The sequence below is a fragment of the Manduca sexta genome, chromosome 13, assembly GCF_014839805.1.
Source record: "Manduca sexta isolate Smith_Timp_Sample1 chromosome 13, JHU_Msex_v1.0, whole genome shotgun sequence".
NCBI lineage: Eukaryota > Metazoa > Arthropoda > Insecta > Lepidoptera > Sphingidae > Manduca > Manduca sexta.
The window spans coordinates 6,371,408-6,394,448 of NC_051127.1; the positions used below are offsets into that span (position 1 = coordinate 6,371,408).

Below are 23,041 nucleotides of genomic sequence, written 5' to 3' on the forward strand. Positions count from 1 at the left end.
TTACCGCGCTTCGCGGGTACTCGGACTTATTGAGTTCCCGTATCATTATCACCGAAAACAGAATAAGATGTATTAAGTGTTGCAATTCGTACTTGCACTTGCGGGGATGGCTGAAAACAAACGCAAAAACACGCTTTATTTACAACCTGCCGTATCAAACCATCTGTGAAGTATGCGTAACTCCGCTGAATAGCGACACGATACATTGTATGCACAAAAAAACGCTATCGATAATCGATACGTCGATAGTGAACACATCACTCCGCTCAGCAGGGACCCGATGTACTTTGTCCAGCCCATTGTTGCTCAGTTGGCTTTGTCAGATCGGGTCCGGCAAGGCGGTGTGCGCCCGCCGTTATGATACAGTGTGTATCGCCACTAAACCGAACCCTTCCTTTACAGATGGTGCAAGCGATACAAGTACTACGGTTTCACCTATTAGAATTAGAAAAAGTAAGTATAATCAGATTTTACAACGTACACAAATGGAATACATTTGGATTCGAAATTCGAACCGGTTTGAAATAACACCTTTCGATTATCGCACGGCAACGATTCTGTATCGAGATATGGTATCGATCGCCGGCGGACAGCGGGCAGCGGCCAGCAGTGCTAGCATTATGGCACGGTTTAAAATTCGAACGCGGCGAAGTATTCGGGCGGAGTGGCGAGCGGCGGCGGCGGCGGCCGGTGCATCAGGTGTCGCGCGGTGAATGGGCGACGCGCTCGCGTTCCGAATGTTGTTTGTTTTGTCCCTTATCTCCCATTTCGGCGTGTTCCGTTGCGCGACCGGTTCGGTTTCTTGCGTGTGTCGCGTCGCCAATTCGCGCCATCACACTCCGCCGGACCGTCTGAACTGTAACGGTAACGCGGTGGGACGCGAGCTTTTTGCTATTCGCAATCAGATCGGACAATTTGCGCTCGACGGCATTAATTAGGGGCATAAAATTCAAATCTCCGTAAGTTTTTACAGCGCCGAGCGGTGTCGCCGGGCCGGGAATTAATTTAACTTGTCAATATTATGGTCACGTTTCAACGGAACTAGTTTGACTAACGTCTATATCAAGACGAATGATCTCGAGAAACGAGATACCTCATCCACCGGTCGCTGCCACATCGGATTCCATAAAATATCCGGCGCCGCATTCGACCAGAGCTCGTATTAGAAACCGGTAAATTTGGTAACGAGAAAAAAAAGTGTACGCAGCAATACGGCGAGCTGTAACGAGATAACCTGTAATGCGATACCGCTGTACGAATGCTGGCCAGAGGGCGAGATAAAGCCCATTTAAAAAATAAAAAGTTATGCCGGATTCGAAATTCAAAATATCGGCCCGAGGGCCACGACTACGCCCGACGTTGCGCTGCGCCAACCAAATCGCTCAATTTGATGATTCGAATTATGAAAAGGAATTTAAATTTGGAACAGCCTTTGCTGGAATGTTGGTGTTCCGTACTCAAAAAAGTTAGTGTAATGGAGGGATTATATTGTTATACGGTTCTTGTGAGCGCATACCTGTGTCTCTGTACCATCAAAACAATTTTTTGTTTCGTGCTCATATCCTATACGTCAGTTTCTATCTCGTCTACGGTTTTTGTCGAATAAAAGTAAAGAAAAAAGATGCCGTTAGATCAATCCATTTCCGCTTCACTACACACCGTTCACAGGTGATGTTTTTTTTCTCTTCTGCGCTTTTATAATAATTAAAAATAAAAAAAAAACCTCCCGGCCCAACTCGCGCTTACAATGAGATCTCGTTAAGTGCACAGCTTTTTACTCTCTTTTTGCTATAATTACCGTGTTTTTGTAAAAAATATATTTTATGAAAAAAAGTTTCTGGGCCGCTCTTTTTGAAAGTTTTTTGTAATGTATTTAGTCCATAGCCAGTAATGAAATGTAATGACATCGATAGACAAAAACTCGCTTTAAATTCTCGCTCACGAGCGCTTTAACGAACTCCCAGAAATTTATTTTCACATTATAAATATCCAATAACGTTTTTGATTTATGCCTTTAATATTTTAAATATGGCCGTCGGCGGTCACATCGCCTCCATAACGCGAGTCCTTTTCGGTCGCTCGATCGGCCCTGTGATTGGACGTCACCGAGAGCTTTTTTATTTAGTCCACCGAGTGATTGTTCCCTAATTACGCTATGTTCGAATTCCGTAGGTAATACTCGCTCGCGTTACACCCGCTGTTCCATTTTCAAATTTAAATTTCGAATTTTGTTTATGGCCAGTGTGATTCCATTTTTGAATGTATCGAGCGACGGCTTTTGTTTAGATATAATCTATTTGTATACGGTTAGAGGAAAATATCGAGAGACGGATTTATTATCGGCCGTAATAGAACGACGTTTTTTATTCAAAATGGAATATGACGTATTTTAACCCCTAATTTTAGTGTTTGTAACAATCTGATTGATAGTAATTAGGTGATTGTTTATTATCGTGTTGATTCCTTCAGTTGTTATTTTAACAGATTTGTAAATACGTAAATAAGTTAATGTACACAGCTATCGGAATTAACAAGCAATACATCTCGCGGAGATCATGCGGGTTGGGATTGTAAACGGCGCGAAACGAATCGCAGGCTAAAACAATTTCATTAAAGAGCAGATCGGTTATTAAAAAGTAACAAAACATCGAAAGCAGTGTTCGTTTGTGTATATTTTTTTCTCTCGTTTTCATATTTTGTTGGGAACTCGTAAACGTTATCTGTAACAACGTGGCTAAGTGATTTACGATGCAGGTCAGATTTGTTGGTTTACGGGCCGAGGTTCGAACCCGGGACCCCGCGTTTATGACGCCTCGACCGCCCGGTTTTATAACTTTTATACAACACACGCTCACTAATTCCGTAACCGAATTACTATATTGCGTTACGCCATTTGTTTTCTTTCATTTTGTACACCGTTTGTAATATAAAGTTAACACTTTTAATTATAGTTGTTTGTTTATATGGGGCCACTTCTTGTACTAAAGGATTACACAATAAAATTCTAGATTTTAATAAACTAAGAATAATGAAATTGAGCTAGAATGAAGACTATCGGAGCGCGCGGTGCGAAGTGGATGGAAGCAATCGAGATCTCATTTGAATGTGGGATGGCCGACCGGTTGATTTTTTATTTAAATGAAAATAAAATAAGAGAAAAAAACAAAGAATCCGGCCAGGCCGGCGCGCGGCCGGCGCGGGCGGGTGTCTGCTCGCTTCAGGTGATCCTATTGACATCTTCAATGCCTCTTGTTAGAACTATACTCTGAGTTAATATACCAATATCTTACATAGAATACATATTAAATAGGCAATTAAAAATAATTCCCATACAATAAATAACGAAACACATAATTCTAATCCAGAACCCGTGTTACCCAACACAACGCCGCTGAACTCTATTCCTTATCTAAACACGGCACAATAAATAGAAAATAAATAAGATTGGTAAACAGGCCATTTTGATCTACAATCTAAGGCGCCGCTGTCAAACTGTAAGAGATTAAATGAAAAACTGGGCGACACAGCGCGTCACACCCACATGTCGCATTAGGCTGAAGGAAGTGAAGTATTACGTGAAAAAACCCTTTTAGCCGCGTACCGACCGTGGCACAGATTGCGAGCGATCTTATCCAGCCCACACTGCTGGCAACACTCGCGCTGCCGCTGACGAAACTCAATAAACATTTAAAACGGTTTACAGCGACATACCACCGTAATAGCGATTGGAAAACAAAAACAGAATATATCTTCATGTTATTTATCTCAACGAGCGGACAGAGGTGAATTTTGATTATGATTATCTCGAATGGTATCGTTTACTTATGATACTAAGTGATATAGCATTTGATGGGAACGTTATGAATATGCATTACGCACGGGATCTGAATATGTTTTTGTACGACTAAGAAAAAAAAAAAACAAATAATAGGAATTCGATATTCAAAAAGTATCTAATTAAAAAAAGGATCGCTCGAAAACGTTACTCATGTTCGAAATTCAAAAGAACTCGAATAGCGAACGTCCATACGTCAACGGGCGACCATTATATCACATTTCATTCCAAATTTAAAAACTCGCCCGTCGTGAAACACACCATATCTCAATCCGTGAGTCGTTCCATTCCAAATTTAAATTTCTGGAAAGAGTTTGATGTTCGAAACGATAATCGGGCCGCAGCCGTCCCGGAATGCCGTAATATCTCATTAAAGGAATCACCCGACACTAAATAAAGTCGTATCAAAGTACGTCCCTCGCGCGACTATAACTCTTTGGAGAGAGAGCGGATGGCTTATGTTGTCGCGGGCCGGCTCAACGCATCCTCAGATCCGAGCGGCGGATCCAAATCTGAATCGTTGTCAAAGCCGGCCCAACTAAAATCGAAAATAGTACGCGCGACGCGAACGAAATGCGGGATTATTTCGAATACTGTTTACTTTGTCATCCGTGAGGTTGTAAAAGCGCTCTCAATCAAGATTTTGACATTGACAGTGCTCGTCGAGCGCGATTGTAAAGCGGTGGCGTTTATCCGTTCTAGTGTCAATAAAATTCACGCAGTCGTAAATATGAATTTCAACGGGCTAGGTTGTAAAATTCAAATTATGATAAACAAATTCGTGTGGAGCACGCGTGCGCTCTGCGTCCGCGCCGTGTGCCATCGTATACTGCCCGACCACTACGATGTTTGTAAAAACCTGTCGATTAGGAAATTACAGTGTCCTGATGAGATAATTAGCTGTCAACGGTTGGTGGCGCTGTTTCCGCTTCCGTCGCCGCGTTCTATTTTCAAATCCGCCAAGACGATAGGAGCTGGCGCGTTCCTTTTTCGAATTTCTCTCTGGTTGTTTTTTGTTGGCGCACAGAGGCGCGGGGGCAGGCGGCGCGTCCACCTGCCCGCGTTTTATTACATTTCACCGTGTAAACGCTATCTTAAAAATTTCGTTAGTGTTTTTATTGCCTTATGTTAATTTCTAAGCTAATTATGCCTATGAAAATTTATAAGGCCCACGCACAAAATTAATACCCGCCCGCTGGGGGTCGAATTTTATCGGATGCTAAGGTGCGGGGGAAAAAATGGGTTTGTGCCGTTTTTACGATGCGTTCTGTTAGTGTTTTGTTATTTTTTTAACATTTTAAAGTGTGTAAAAGTCGCGACAGTTGGCTCGCGACGCGCGTCCAAATGTATTCCCTTTGTTTTCTATTGTTTAACGTTTGTGAGTTTGTTTTTTGTTGCGCTTTTGTATGGTGATATTAGTTTAAAGGTCGCACGAGTTTGTCCTAGCTTTTGGACAGTTACAACAAAGATCCATGTTGTGGTGGAACGGTTCAAATGCGGTTTGCTACCGACAGAAATTACTCAAACAACTTGTTGCGCTTTTAAACATATATCAATGCTGATGGCGATCCCAATTGCCCAGTTAACAATCACCAGCAGATGGTAACATGATCCGTTTGTGCGCCAGGTGCACGAGCTGTGCGACAACTTCTGCCACCGCTACATCAGCTGCCTGAAGGGCAAGATGCCGATCGATCTGGTGATCGACGAGCGGGAGTCCGCGCGGCCGCCCGACGCCAACGGCGAGCCCCGCTCCGCGCCCGACAGCAGCCACGACGGCGCCTCCACGCCCGACGTTGTGAGTACCCCCTACACCAAATCCCATCTCATTCAGAGGCGTGATCCCCAGCTTGCACCCAACTCGACCACGAGCTATCTCGTGCACCCCTGCTCTTAGTTTGGCCATTGCAAAAACGAAGTATGAAAAGGGGGTGCTCGCATTTTAATTAATAAATTCCCGCCTCCCGCCCGCTTTTTATACCGCACTCCGTGTTACGCCTGACTTTGACCGATACCTAACCTAAAGAGTCATAACTTGTGTAATGCCATCTTGTAAAATTTCCAAAATAAGGTCAAAATCACGCGTATTGTTGTGTGTAGTAACGGAGTGCGGTCCGCCGCCGGCCCTCCGAGAGGTTCGCTATGAACCTTCAGGAAAGGTCGCTAGGTTAAGTTCCTTTAGAACAAATCTTCGTTTTTGCAATTGGCCAACCTCTTAACACTGTACGATTCGAATTGAATTTAAATAGAGAATTCCAAATTAATTTTTTAAACGATAACGTTAACCGTTACAGTGAAGGGGTGTCTATGGGTGCGAATATAAATATAATTTAAAAAAAGAAATATGAATTCTTTTTTGAAAGTTGCACGTCGCATGGTTGCGATCGAGCGGACATGAACTGAACGTTCGTGTTTCTTTTGCACCGAAATTTATGTATACGATTGAAAAAAAACCCTGCGTATAACGTCGTTTGTTATGTGTATACTGGAGTGGACGCGACCCCTCAGTCGCATGACACCGAGAGCGGTGTCGGGGAGCTAGCCACAGGCTCGGAGACTAGATGTAAACGATTAGAAAGTATTAAAATATAAAAATACCTATTGGAAAACGAAGTATACGTACTAAACAACTTTAACTCGCCTAAGTGAGATGATAAGGTTTAGTTAAGAGTTTTTAAATTATTGTCATTGATTTCAAAGGTGGTAGCTGCTAGGGCCTTTGGTTTCGGCTAGTTGAATAACGTTCACGTTTCTAGGAGATTACTTGTGGATGAAAAAAAAAAATATTTTTAGTTAGTTTGGAAACAAGATACGTAATAAAGTATACGTTAGGTGTAATTCAGTGATTTGCTTGATAATTGTACTGTAATTGGGCGTTTCGCTTCGATTACATGTGTACATATTAGAAAACCTTTGAAAAAAATATAAAAAAAAATAACATGGGATATATTAATGTATGTGCGCTAATGGATAGTGATAGTCGCTTACTAAATTAATAATATCCATTGTTTGTAAGTATGTATGTGTCTTCAGTTATTCAACAATGATTTCTATTCACATCGAAATGGCGGCGGCGCGGTAGCCATCTTTATTTTTAACTTGATACAATATTTGTTGTAAACATTTAAGATGGTTTGTTTGCAGTAAAAATCTTAAGTTTTAAATATTTTATATATTGTTTTATTCAATCTTCACTCAGATGTATTCATGTAAAAATTTTAAAATATATTTTTGATCGCTCTTTGATTCAGCAATTTTGTTCAAATTAAAACAAAATCTAAAAATGTCTAGATTAATAATTGAAGTCTTCGCCCGCCGTCACGCCGATCACTTGAGGGGGTGACAGAGTCGATATTAGCGGAATCAATAATTTTGTAAGCTTGGTTTCCCATGGAGACTGATTTGTTTTGTTTGTTATAAAATGAATTATTTCAAGCCATTGTTATCATTAGGTGTATGCAGCTCGTTATGGGAAAGCGGAATATTATACTAATATAAAATTTACAGTTGTATTTTGTCTGTATATGAGTTTTAGTAGCGTTTTGTAAGTAAGGAGTAGTTGGTCGGCATGATTCGGTTATGCTAACATTATGTGCGTCCAATGTGTGTAAATGTGATTAATTTTAATAATTTTATTATTATTAATTATTATTATGATTATTAATTTTTTTCCTTACGACGGATTACAAAAAAACCAATAAAATGTTCTGTTTTGAAATTAATATCGGCGTTTTTTTACGTTGCGGCGTCACATACATCTATATAGAGTTTTCTCTACAGAAGTATTTTTTAATAATTTAACGAGCATAGTCTTTTACCTAGATATTATTGATGGTTAATATCAACATATTTGGAAGATTATTTTACTTATAAATAAATTAATTTAAATATATTGAATCAAGAGAATCAGGTCTAGTGAATACCCTTGCAAATTCAGATTAAAAATTTTACGAATAAGTTCAAAGATTAAAGCTGGACACCAGACATAACAATATACTGAGTTAAAACCCTACCTAAACACAACACAACTCTACATCCCAAGTTTCATTAAAACCATAAACACTAAATCAATTTCCGATACAACTTTGACTTCAATCACAAAATTGTTATTCCCATTCAAAAAGAAATGGAGACATTTTTCATTTTACCGGTTAATATCACATTTTCATCATGTCCTGGTCCCCTGGTGGGTTGGAAAGCCGGAAAATTGTTTCTGTACGGCCCCCGCCGGCCTAATCTTGCTTCTTCGGAAAATCGCAAGCTTCCCGCCAAAATGGCGGGACCGCGCGAGGGCATAGACAATATGCGCGTATTTTTTTACGGCCTGCCATTGACGTTTGACGGATTGGGGCATCTTGATAATTGGCGCGAATTTGAAGGGAGTTTTTTATAATTTGTTTTTATTGAGTCGTTGAATGTTGGAAAATGTTTCAGTTAAATTGTGATGGTATTTTATAACGTTTGAAATGGTTTTGTGCTATATAATTATGGATTTATTTTTTGATGGAAGTAGTGATATATTTATATACAAATTTAAAAAATAGCTGTACATTTTGTAAGTTATCAATCTTTACTATTTGTGTCACTTCCTGTCATAACAGTAATATATTCAAAACCAAACAAGCATGATCTCGCCCATCCCCCCAGAACACTACACATTCCGTGACCAATATTAATTTGCCAATAAACAGAATGTAAATCCACAGAGAAAATAACGTATAATGAATAATGTAAGAGACGATGTGAGGGCATGAGGCACCGACAGAAATAATAAAATAACGCACCGAGGGGACAAAGCCGGGATTTGGCCGGGATACGGGGCAATTCGTCACGGATTCGTCACGCTCTGTGCTGATGACAATGTACAGAGGATTTCGCCACCAACCGTTATATACAGCAATAAATATATGAGAGGGGATGCGGATTACGAGCAAGAAATGTAATAAAAAATATAATTGAACCCACGAAAGGTAACTAAGCTATACACTACTGATTATTAGCAAGTGATTGCATGACATCATTCATATGTTTAATTACTAGGAATAGTGACGCTCAAGTATTCTCCGTAAGTGCGACACAGAATTACCGTGTCACCTCACAGATTTATCTCCGGTACATTTATTATGCGTACGTCGTTACACTGAAAGCTTCGTGTTCGCTTTTGGAATACGTTCAGCTCGCAGAAATATTTCGAATCACGAGGTTCTATATTTAAAAAATGACGTTTGTGTGTTTAATCATGCTGAAGAGCTAATCCTCTTTGTTGCCATGTCTGAAGCGGGGTCGTTGACATTCGAAGTTTTGAAATTCAAGATTTCTTTTTTGACGTTAATGCGCTTTTACTTTTTAATAGAAATTTCGGAATTTATTTTTATTCCAAATTCAAATGCTTTACCTTTCTGCATTTTTTTTTGGCATAGACCTGTGATTGTTCCTGTAGAACGGAATAATACGTGTAGCGCTCAGCGTGAGAGACGCGGCTTTAAGTAAGAATGCGTCCAGTCAGGGTAACATTATGTAGACAAGCGCAAGGTATTCTGAGAGCGAGCAGACGAACTGATAAAATATATTACAATTAATGAGTACAGTTGAGGATGTTAAGTGCAATTGCTATGCGCGGTGGCGCCCCTAGCGTCTGTTCCAGGCAACAGGCGTGCGCACGCGCATGCTCATTAGCTGCGACGTCGTCTGTCAGTCTGTTTAGGACTGCTTTATAACATTGTAAATTCTTAACGTGTTGGTCTTTGGGATTGTCAAATAAATCTCGCTAATTAATTCCAGTTTAAATCACAGATATTGGAGATATCTGATACGTCGGTCGGCTCGGAGCGGTGATCTTGTTTCAGTTATGTGTGACAAATTATCAGGATTTGCTTTACGGTTTTAGCTTGTCTTTGATCAGAGTTTTAAGTAGGCGTGATGAAAAACCAGGAATTATGTTGGGATTTTCAAAATTACTGATGCTTACGATGGAATTTATTGGGCATTGGCCAAGGCTGGTGGATTACAGTAAGCCTGTGTCACAAGTGACCCGTAGACATACATCGACCGTTACGAAATGCTGTCGAAAATCCACTAACGAGGATACATGATGATTGGCTCAATTGTACCTTTTTAAACAACTACCGTATGCGGTGATTGAAGCGCTCCTGCTAACAGTTCAATATCTCTCAAGTTGTATGCGCGTCGGTGCGCAGGCGCGCGTCGCTCGCCACTAGCGGTATGAACGTACGTGTAAATTGCAAATCAGCGTATACATAAAGAGCGAGCCAATATCCTCGCCAGCGCAAGGTTCTGAAGGAATGCAGAACCGTTGGGAGCGCGTCCAATGGCAATTGTTCCTGACCGAAGAGGTTAACTGCACTTAACGCAAGTGGCGACTCATCAGCAACGATGACCTAAAAGCTCGGCCGTACGTTAAACGCTCAAACTGACAATTTTGGCGCCAAAACAGCAAAAAGACGCCGCCTGCCGGTCGTAAACCGTCGCTTTCAAATCTGGAACGCGTGTCCATTGGCTGCAAGCTGACCAATCTGCAAACGCAGACAAATTTTATGGCTATCCATTGGCCGCACGGCGGTAACTTATTTACGACAGTCCTAAGGTTTACTCGCAAAATTTCTATTAATAAATTAGTCGTAAACGCTGTGTAATTTATTATCATTGCGTTTCGCCGTAATTATTTCCTTTATAAGAATAACATCATTATTCGCGTGCATACGAGCCAAACGAAAAAAACACAATCGTAACTTGCCGTGGCGGCTGATGATCTTTCAGATTTCAAATTTGGAATCGGATTCAGATAGATTGGGCATTTAAAATTCGAATTATATGTATGCCGTTCGGATGGTGTTCCATAATTCTTTTTTTAAATCGAGTTGTAACGCGGCGGTCGTTTGTAACTGGTAGGTAAAGTATATACGTTACAAAGAGATTTGAGATTTTTTTCTCGGAGTGGAAATAATAGGCGGTGCCCGCTGCGAGCTTTCCTTTGATATGGCACGTTCCATTTGGCGGGCAGCGGGGCGCCGATGTCTTCATCTGCGACTGCTTTGTGATCATATAAATTGATTATAATACTTATTAATGAAATAACATTGTGCGCGGCTGCGGCGCGGGGGACGCCCATAGATATCAAAATAGCCTGACATTATTTATTTTGAGATGTTTTTTTGCGATTTTATTATACGGGAGGTGGTAATGATGTAGAAAATGTCTTAATAGGCTGTCTCTATCTTATTTCTTTAAAAGGTCGATATCGGATTCAGGTTTAAATTGGAATTATTAATACAAATAATCAGTTAGTGCTCTTATTATGCCTGCTTTAGGAGCCCTGTCTGTTATATGCAGGTCTCATCAACACGCCGGCCCATAAAGGGCCGTTGATGTCATCGCCATATGGTCTCTGCCCACACATTTTGTCCCGGCTTGAGGATATATCTGTTTGAAAATGGACAATTTTATATTACTTGAAGTGTGTTTTTGCAATTACGGTCAGGACATACTGGTTTTCAAAGATGCTGTAAAGGGATATTTCTAAAATGGTATTTTTATTAACAATAATGCGATAGTATCTCCAATTATACATTAGTGGAATAATCTAGTAGGACAATACGTAAACTTCCAGGAAACTATTGGCTTGCTGTAGACTGCAGGTTTATAGTTACGATGTTTTTATATTGCCATTATTAGATACTAGGTTTTGCCCGCGGCTTCGTCGGGGTGCAAAAATAATTCCGGTATAAAAAACCTTTAGCACTAACGAGTAATGCAGCTTCCTATTAGTGAAAGAATTTTCAAAATCGGTTCAGTAGCTTTTGAGATAAGCGCATTCAAAATCTTCAACTTATATATTAGTATAGAGTACAGATAAGACTCTTCTACATAGGAAACTCAATGTTTTTAGCTCTCGTGGATTAGCCTTACCTTGTTAGATCGGGCTGGATGGTCCAACCCTTAGTGTGAGAGTATCATTAAACTCATCCCGAAGAAGGTTAGATAGATCCTTTGGTTACACAGTTTTTATCCAATCCTTACCAAAACATTATATTTCATGACATAGGTACAGAGCGGAAATTGAATGGGACTCCATGGACCCCTAACGTTTCCTAACAGACCAGCGGAGGGCGGGCCCTCCCGCGGCGCTATTTGTTGGAAAATCTGACAGATTTCCGCCGCCGCCCCTCGCGGTTTCCGAAGCTATTAACACTGGCTAGTTGTTTATTTTTTAAATGTTAGGTACCTTCGGGTCTTGAAGATGGTGAGGTGTTTGGAATGCACTAGATTTTTTTAATAATGTATTGGGATGCGACAGTTGGTAAACATATGAACTATCGCAAAATCTTCTTGAAATTCTTGTTTCAGCTTTAGGACAATTATCTATTACGGTTAGATAATACTTTGATTCTATGAATTTCTGACGAATTAATCCTCTATCTTAACGCCTGCATAAACGACAAATTTAACTTATATATTAGAATGGGTACTCACACTGATCGCAAAATGAAGCTCAAGCTCGTGGAGAGGAAACGAGGTGCGCACAGGTCGCGGCGGTGGGCGCACTACAAATTAACATTTTACAACATAATTGCATTAAACGTAATTCCGATAACACGAAGATGAGTTATTAATTAATCAACTTTCGTTATGAGTGTGAGAACTGAGAATTTAGAAACTAATTTTTAAAGCCAATTTGTTGTCCCGTTAGGCCGCCGGCGCGCCACCGACTCCGAGCGCCGCGCAACGTTTCCAAACTAAAAAAACGGCAATAAAAGCCGACACAGTAACACCAGGAGTGGAAATGGCGCGTTCGAAATCAAAAATTCGAATTAAATTTTAAAAGTTTAATTATAGAACAGCGATCGGCTTCCGTGAGCGCACACATCCGAACACATTTCCTAATTAGCGATTGGTCACGCGCTCGGCAGCGCTCGGCCCGTGTTATTCCAAATCAGAATCGGGCAATTTGAATTTGGAACGCTCGCGTTCCAGCCGCGGTGCCGGTGCACTCCAAAAAAAGTTACGAGCATAGACAACATTAGTATCGATTTAATTAAAAAACATCATTAGACGTAGGAAACGTAAAAAACATTCACACACTCGCGTCGCGCCGACGTTAATAAAGCAAAACCCGCTATTAACGAAGAATGTCAATCATTCCATAAAGCGAACCAGAGGAATTCTAAATCAAACGCACTCGCACTGAAATGGCTAACGACACTAAATAAAGAGATGTCGTCATACCAATTAAAAAAATTATCCCCTTTAATAAGTGTCAATTCTTAACGAATGTGTGCATACGCATGATTTTTATTCACACGTTCCTTACTGTGGTATCAGAGCTGAAACTTTACAAAGTAATAATCGACCTTAATATCTCACATTCAAGATCGCTTTTACTGTCAACCGCAAAGTTTTTACGACTATTTTTATTGACGCTTAGTCTCGACACTCATGTGTAGCAATTGCAACTAAAAAGATCATACAATCATAAATTGTTGCACGAATATAAACTCTGTTATGAGTGAACAAAGTCGTATATGGTTACCAGAGAAAGTGATTCAGTTCGGAAATGTGAAAGCATTTACGGAGCAAAGTCGAAGATGAACGAAGCAGAAGAGGCCATCAAATTTTAATTGTGCGTTAAAATAATAATCAATGAGGCGACTACCGCTCGCGGCCGTGCGCTTTCGCGAAATAGAACTAATTCCGCGAACGTAACGTACACAGCTTTCAAATTTCGAATATGAATTCTAAATTCCAAACGCTTGTTCTTAATTCAAACAACTGTAGGTTCTTTATAGCGCTAATTGGGAATCGGAATTGCTATTGCGTTCCGTTACAGCAGTAATCTTTTATGATTAATGTGTTTGCTTATGGCGTTCTCGCGGCGCATTAAACCTTTTACACTCTGAATGATTGTAAAAGACTTGTTTTCGGATTTTAATTGCTCTTAAATGACGATTGCGACTTAATCAAATTATTATGTGAAAATGTGAACGTTACAAAATTAACCCGTTTTGAGCGTAAGGTTTCTTCTAAGGTCCAATAAGGTAGCCTTCGATGATCAATAAGGTAGAATGACTCAATGTATACTGCGCACATAATATCTACGCAACTACTTAAATAACAATTTGGAAACGGAACGTTTACGTTTATAACTGGCCAGTTTACAAGTGCGCGTAGAATGAAGTTTTGAATTTTGAAAATGGAATGCGTACAGTCGTTTTACTACCGGCCCGAGGTGATGGAGAGAGAATTTCAAATTTGGACTTGTCGTTCTATATTTGAAGAGTGCTGGCAGCGGAGATGTTTATGAACGAGAGTGACGCCGCCGCGTACCACGCAGTACACACAGTGCAGAGCGCAGTACACGGCGGCCGGTTGACGGCGCGGTACCATCGCTTGTTCGTTTGTTTTAGTTGCGGCCGCACCGCGGGGCGGTTTATTTCAGAACGTTATAAGCTGCCAGTTTTGCGCGTGGAATGTCCCCGCACGTGCCCGCGCTATGATAATAATAAAATGTTGGCGCTTTATTTATTTATAGTCCGTCTCGCGGCTGTCGCTCGTCCGTCGGTCGGTCGCAGCGTCGCGTCGCGTCGCCGCGCGGTGCGTCTACTCGCTACATCGGCTGTTCTTATGTATACCGTGTTGGCTCGCCGGAGCGCGGCTTGCGTGTCTCTTTGTCTTATAACAAATTACTTGTTTTCTCTCTTAATTCCCGTGCCGTGTTATTGATTTTATTTACTCTTATTATATTTTATCGTGACGCGTCCGTAATAAATTTAGAACGGAGGCCATTACGTCATCCGTCGTAGAGTTTAGTGTCGCACACACAAGTTTTTTATCGACCAAAATAAACCATAACTTAGACGACATTAGCTTTGACAGAAACGACTCTAACATCCACAAACACAATATTATTTAAATTTGAGTAGTTTTCGCACAATAAATTACATTATATATATTACTGTGCGGTAATATTTCACTCGGAAGTGTTTATCGGCTACTTGGGCACCTACTGGTGCTTTGTGTCTGTAAGCGGCCCCATGAGCGTCTAACCCACACATCAAACAATCAGTCAGAGATTTCCAAAAGCGTGTGTCTTAATATTTCCGAGCATCCACATCGCTCGATGCTCCATAATATCATACTTGTATTGTTTTGCTCGTGACGGTCGCTATTTGCGGACGTCTTCCCTCGTCCCCCGCCCCGCGGGCCGCGCCGGCACCCCGCCCCGGGCCGTCCCTCCGTCCCTCAGTACGGTGCCCGTCTGAACACGAGCTATATTTTATCCCAAGTTGGGCCCGCAACGTAAACTGTCAGAATCGACTCGGATGAATCTTTAGGACGTTCAACTTTTAGTTGTGAAATTTAAACGTACGCGTTTTGGCTTGTGTTTTTGTTACGAATGTTGTTTTGGTCTGTGAGTTGGTGATACTTTCGAAACATAATTTCATTAAGACATTTTGATATGTAAACAAATTAGGGTTTGATTAACTCGTATAATATGTTAAATAAATCTGACTGATATACCGTGCAGATATCTTGATGATTATAAAGCGTTTAGAAATAAAACTAATGCAACGGAGAAGAAAATTACCTATAATTAACGATTAGTTAGCGGCTGGAATGTACAGAGATGGAACGGCTTTAGATTTGAAAATTACAAATCACCTAGCGGACGCGGGGAATGTGCCGTGTAAAGTGCATTAACAACGGCAATAATTAGATATTATATCATCGGAATCAGTGCGACGATGCATTGATAAAACGCAGTGTATATCTCACGCGCGTTTGAAATATGGCGGCCACGTCGCGGCCGACAGCCAGTTGGCGCGTTTCAAAACTCGGTTAATACGCGCATGATTGATTTCCGAACCGTGTACGCACTGTCCGCTCACAAAATAAACGAACAACTATTTTAAATTTCGTTCGCTGATTCTAAATTTAAAAATTGCAAATTTGAAATATGAAATGGAACGTCCGAAATTTGAATTTAGTGTCGAGACTCGCGACGCGGTGGTGTTACGTCGCGTCCCGCGTCGTGTTGCGTTGTTGATGGCGTCATGTGCACACATCCGCCGTACAAGCACTATAAATTATTTCTTAAATCACATCTGATGCGCATTTCCCTCTCGGCCCAACAAAAAGTTCATGTATCTCTCTCGATCTTCACGGAACGACAAATGTGTAACAAATAAATTATGAAATCAACGGCCCCGGTTTTTATACATCACGTGTGTGTTGCCCTCTCGCTCGCACTAAGGGATATGTTATATTTGCGTCTCGCTCACACGCGCGTTGTCACCGCGCCGCGCGGCAGTATATCATCGGCGGTCGTCTAATGATGACGCGTCTATTTATCTGTTGGGATTTAGAGCATTTCACGCAAATTGCATCTTGAAGTATGGGAGTTCAACGCACTCTTTGTTTTGTTATATTTAATCATAATTAATGGGGTCCATCAGTGTTGACATCTGGGAGATATTAATACAACGGAGGTTACATGTGGGAAGGAGCTCGTTAGCATTGTGACTGATTCTCTTGAAATTCCTCACAAGTTCACGTAATAAAATTTAATTTGTTAACACGGAATGGGTCGTGTTTGTGCCATTTTCTGGTAATATTACAAGATTTGCTAAATTGTTGCGATATTTTTACTTCCTTTAAAATCTTAATTATATAAGACCTACAAAGCTTTGATTCTATTATATCAGGAAGGCTATACAAATACAAACCATTGGCATATCAATATGATCTAATTTCATAGCTAATATATCAGTTGAGGATTTGACCTCAGCAACTTCAGGCCGTTCCCTAAGCAGCCCAATGATGAACATAAACATTCGTACACTCGCAAGTCAAAACAACAAAAGATCACACAATAAGATCTTGAACAACTCCAAAAATACCTAGGCGTGCTCGATTAATTAGATGTGTAAAATTAGTCAGACTAGAGACAGATGGGAACACGGTGCTGGCAGCCCGACGGCCGGAAACCGTTGGTAATTGGACGAGGATTTATCCAGCATCATAGGCTTGGAATTCTAGGGTTTGCTGGATTTTCGGCGGCTGGAATTTTGACGTTGGCGATTTCGTTCTGGAAAGATCTTTTCGACGCGATAAAGAGAGGGTTATTTAATATAGAAACTGAGGTCTATTCTTATTAAAAAGATATATATTTTAAGGGAGACTATGTTAAGAAAAAGAGGAGCATATTGCAACTGGTTTAGATCTAGAGCATTAACGAAGATAGATCCATTCTGTACTTATATATTTGCAGAATAAAACTCCAAGATGAGATAAAATTTAGCATTGTAATTACATACGCCCATGAAACCATTAAGTTATCCATTACCATTGAAATGGTACGCACCATTTATTATCATAAGAGTCGGACCTAATTCAAAGCACCCATAAACAACAGCTCAAACGATGCCATAGACAATGTTCATTGTTGACCATCGAGGACAGATGAAGCAATAAACACAGGCGCTAATTGCATAAAAAAATAACAAAAAATAACGATAATTAACACAAAGATACATGCCACGATCCATCTTTGATCGTTGATCAATTAAAAAGTTAGATTCACTTCTCGATTCGTCGATAATAGATATCAGTGGGTTACTTAAAATTATATCTTATTGCCTGCGGTGTAAGGGTGTGTGTAGTGGTAAATGGTGTCGTGGTTGCTGTGAACGTATGCAAGTCGCGTATGGACCTGTCCGGTGACCATTGTCCGTCGGTACGTCACCATTTATGACCACAACACTGTTAGTGGAGATGTTGACGAGCTGTGGCTTGTTTTCGCGCGTTCTGATATGTCAAACGTGAAAATAACCTCACTTTATTTTATTATGTTGGCATAATTGATAAAAGTAAATTATTATTATAATAATTTTGATGCTAAAGTATTAGGATTATGTTTATGCATTTTGCGATCAATCAATGCATGTTTTTAATATGGTTAGTTGTCCCAAAAATCGGAATTAATCGCATAATATAAGTAATTTAAGTGTAATTTATTAATAAAATACTCATATGGCTTTCAAAATAGTTAAGTGATATGTTGAGTATCCACTAAAAAGTATATTTGACTAGCTGATGCTCACGATTTCGCCTGCCTAGCTGTTTTCGCTACAAAAGTCTAAAACATTGTAGCGATTTATAGAACCACTGCATCTCCCGTAAGACTCTAGCGCAAGCCGTTTAAAAAATTCCATTATTTTCTATTGGAACAAATTACCAGGATAAAAAGCCTATGTATATAGAGTATGGTCTAACCGTGTGCCAAATTACATCCAAATCCGTTCAGCTGTTTCTGCGTTTATTTACAAGAAACATCCAAAAATTACACACACTCCAATTTTAGAGAGATAGTAAGAAGGAAAATAAGACATATTCAGACTCCACAAGAACATGCCAACAGTGGAATTATTAATTAGCCTTACATCTAATATCTTAAAATGCCAGAAATATAGTTCAGACTATTTCTTGCAGTTCCTCTCGCTTGTTATTGAGAAAAAGTATGATACCTACCACAAAACAAACAATTCAATTAGAGAGACACTACAAAAACAGTATTTCAAATTAGTGTCGTAATCAGGTAATAATATCAATCAAGGTACACAACACAAAACATATATTCATATGAATCATATCTACATAAATGGAAATAAGCAAAGCACCGCCCCACCAAACACCTACAACAAAAAACAAAATTACAGTCATTGTACGGTCATAGGTTACAACACACAAAAACCATAATACCATATGTTTTATCTAATAACAACTCACAAAAAATGATACGTCTGATTTGTAGTTAATGGAGATGATGTTATGTACCGCATTTTTTTATGTTCTTCGTGAATTATAACTACTGGACATAAGACTAACTCATGTCTCGGAATGGCGAGCGCAGTGGAATGCCAAACAATACGTAATTTAAGGTGTTGGATGGTGTTTCTACTGTTTATGGGCGGTATCGCTTACCACCAGGTGAACGGCAAGCTCGTCTCGTCTTTTAAAGCAATAAAAAACCCTAAATTTTGTATATAGCATCACGCCTTTTATCCCTTAGGGGCTTTTAGAGTAGGCGTTCCTGCAGTCTATATCGGGGGAAACTAGCGAATGCGATACTGGAAACTCTGGCGTAGCGACTGCAGGGGGCCTGGAGAGTGGGCAGGAAATTAGAGGAAGAATGGGAAATATTTAAGATGGACGGAGGAGAAAAGAGGAGAAATGGCTCAGGGTGACGAATGCAATGGAATGTCAAGAAGTACTTTGTAATTCAAAGTTCCTTATGGTGTTACTATTAGAGAGGTCTTAAAGCTAACCAGCAGGCGATTAGCAAACTCCTCTCGTCATTCAACTGCAAAAAAAGCAACAGAATAGAAAGATTTATCGTTTCTACATAAAAGTATTATATATCACAAAAATAATAACTTCAATACACTTACTGTGCCAACTATGGGAACCAGCTTCTCAGACCAGTACCAGTACCAGAACCAGTTCTCTGATGTCCAAACATTCAGGCATTAGGAATAAGGAATCTATACTCTAGATACAGAAACAAATCTGGCCCACATAAATAACAAAGCCAGTGGGTTTTCCTACCCAACGGTACTGGGCAGTTAACATCCGTGTCTAAAAAATGGTGGCATCACATTATCATGCGGGAGATGGCGCGCGATACAGATCGCCTCGTGCTGAGCATACGACCATCCCCCGCCTAGACACCCGCACAAGCTAAATACATAATGTATGCTGTATTAGACGCGTGTGAATCTTTAGATTTCTGTGGACGGTATGCTTCTGGTTTTTGAGGAGTTTGTTTCTTTTGGATGATGATTGGTCTTCAATTTTACAAATAGTGTGTAATAAGATATTTCAAAGGTCTTAGATTAGAGTCCAGGACTTTGTGTTGTCGAGACATTAAGGTCTTAGATTAGAGTTCAGGATATAGCGTTGCTGTTATTAGATTGTAATTATTTTGATAGCTTTGAAATAAAAACAAATTTTTGGATTTCATCGCGGTTTATTTATCTCTCGCGACGTTTCGATTACTTTACAGCTATGACGAGGTGGTCCGAGGTTTTGGTCGTTCGAAAAATCTTACATTAGCACTATCGAGCAGACTTTAAGTTCTCTTACAGTTTCTTCATGATCTGCTAGCTGAAGTAAAGCCCGAAATCTTGCCACACGTTATTTAGGCAAAGTAACTTTACTTTGACTCTTGATGTATCAGTGTACTCTGGTCATCTCGGCTACATGCGTTGTTAATATTAGTGCGGCGCACACTCGCCCCGCCCCCCCAATAGTTGCGTCAATCAAAGATAATATCGGAGAGGTTTATTTTTAAATTCAACTACCGATGTCATTGCCGATGATGCCAATAAAATGTTATACCTAATTTGTATTTGGCTGGTGGTTCGGTCAGGAGCGGAGCGGGTAGCGGAATAATGACTTTGTTTAATAGTGTTATAACGCTTATAAGTTTGATTTTGGTTTTATTTATTTGTCTGTTGAACGAAGTCTCAAAGTAACCTTCATTAAATTTCTACATAATCCAGAACTGCAAGGTCATTTGTTTTCGAATATTTCGGCTTTAGTTGCCTCAAGCATCTGCTACGTTTTTGTTGAATATATGACTAGGATCTATTAGAAACTTATATTTAGGAATGCAAAATACGTAATTCACAAATATCATTAAATCGACGATTAAGCCTACTCAGATATCAATCAAAAGCAAAACTTCATCAGCCATTCCCGTTCCGCTAACCTCTCCGCTGCCCGCTCCCTTATCCAACAACCCCTGACCCCCCAACCCACCTCTCTAGAAGGCGCCAAGCTCCACTCGCGTAACTCAAAATGCAAATCCGTTGTATATCCAACATTGTTTGTATTCCGCCACCGTCTTACATGGCCAATGGAAACATGTAAAAATGCCATCATTCGGATTCTAAACGCGTGCGACTGATTGGCGGTTCCCAAGCCGGTTAATTTTCGCTGATACCTTTAAAAACGATATTTGTCTATGCCCGGTGAGGTATGGTTTGCGAGACTTGAATGTTATTGAGGATAGCTTATCCTTTTTTCGCGTGGAAACGCGTTATGGCTACTATCATTGGGGGGGTGTGTGGTTATGTTGGTTGCACCGGTCTTACGGCTATAGCCTAGTTGGTTGTAGAACGGACAGCCAAGACAAATGTCCGCAGGTTCAAACCCCAAGGGCACACACCTCTGATTTTTCTAAAATATTATGTGTGTATTCTTTGTGAATTATCGCTTGCTTTAACGGTGAAGGAAAACATCAATTTCGAGGGTGTGTGAAGTTTACCAATCCGCTCTAAGCCAGCGTGGTGGAGTAAGGCCTAATCCCTCTCAGTAGTAGAGGAGGCCCGTGCCCAACAGTGGGACAGTATATAATACAGGGCTGATATTACGGCTTAATGTCGACGCTCAGGAGTACAGCATCATACCGAGCATTGGACCGAGTCCTTGTATATGCCCACCAGCATAGAAACCAAAATCCACGGTGGCCTTCTTCAGCGCATACGGGGATACTAGCTTTTGCCTGCGAGTCTTCACGCGTGAATGAGTTTTTCTGGGATAAAGCCTATAGCATTTGGGAGAAATGCAACTTCCTATTACTGAAAATAAAATCAAAATCGGTTTAGTAGTTCCTGAGACGGGCCTTTGTTTTATTGAAACTGTTCAGCTTTAAATATTAGTATAGATTAAGGAACTGTTATCATCGTAGTTGTAGTCCGTTAACGTTTCTAAAACTCTGTTAAAGCTCTGTTTTCTAATATGCGAGCGTTGTGTATATTCGAAGTATACGGACTTACACGCAATGAGAAAGACTTTACTACTAAGCCTTTTAAATATCACCTTTTTTACACGATGACAGCAAGTTATCGATTGTAGTAATCCTGCTGTGTCTTCATTGGTAAGGAAACTATATCATCCTTCATAATAAAGGGAGGATCTTAGGTCAGTATAGATGGTGAAAAATACCCTTTGGAAGTGTCTCTGCTTGCCTAGGATATGTTTAGATACATTTACATAGTTGGATCACTATCAATACTATGATATATTTGATGAGCAAATTGAATTATATATCACACGATACGATGTCTTCAGATTAAATATCTCATAATAAAGATAATTAAAGATAGAATCATGGATTATTGTCTTTTATTATTTTTACCATGAATATTTCTTTTCGACAAAGTTAAAATTCACATAACCTTGTAATAGCGAGCCAGTGACTTACGTATACAGCTTTTTTTAAGACTATAGATTCCTTATTGCTAGTCAAAACACACGCCTAACCAGTAAATTTGGACTTAGATCAAGGATAACCAGATGTGAAATATTGGTTAATCGCATACTATATCTCTAATCAAACACCAACCTACACCATGGTTAACGCCAACCCTTAACGCGTAAATTGGTTATTTTTAACCGCACCTAACCTCGTTAACAGTATGTCATTTACCGCGCGAGACAACGGCCCGCCGGCCGACTCCTGCGCATCTATATAAAGTTGCTTCCTAACTAATTCCCCGCCTACCCCCGTGCCGCAGACGGGCTAAAATTAACCGGGAAACGAACCCGGGACCGGCGCACGTGTGCCCGTTACCATTCGGTAACTTGAATAAAGTCCTACTTAAGATGGTGTTTTTTTTTAATCTATTTATGTTTTGTGTTTTGCTGTCCTTTTTTAAATGTAAGGACTAAGGACAAATCTACTATGCCACTAAAACCCAAAAGTAAACAACAAAGATTGCGAAAATAAAACGCTGTATACAAATTGTAATTAAGTCATTGTCATCTCAAAGTAATAATAAAGATGGTGGTTTCCAATCAATGCAGAACAAAACACAGATACCAAATCAAATGTAAAATCGCTGCGAAAAAATTCAAAATCCGAATATGCCGTTATGCGGCGCATTATGCAAGATAAAATTTCTCCAGCGACCAAAAAGGCATCGGGTCGACAGCGACGCGGAAAAAGCAGCGACGTATTCATTCGGCCGACGCATCGAAGGTCAAGCTCGATATAAAATTAAAAAGTATAAGTGGCGTCCGCGGACGGGCTACGTTTATTAAATTTCAAATATTACTGGCCAGTATTACAATTTCAAATTTCGAACACGCGAATACAGGTAGCCGTTACGTTTCCAGCTCCGAATT

At 40.2% G+C, this 23,041-nt stretch overlaps 1 protein-coding gene across 1 annotated transcript in view; it reads left to right on the forward strand.

Moving 5' to 3' along the window:
- LOC115450162 (homeobox protein homothorax) overlaps positions 1 to 23,041 on the forward strand; it is a 302,038-nt gene that overhangs the window by 59,162 nt on the left and 219,835 nt on the right. Inside the window, 2 exon segments of the mRNA XM_030178157.2 lie at positions 403 to 453; positions 5,463 to 5,633. Of these exon segments, the coding sequence (XP_030034017.2) occupies positions 403 to 453; positions 5,463 to 5,633 (222 nt within the window).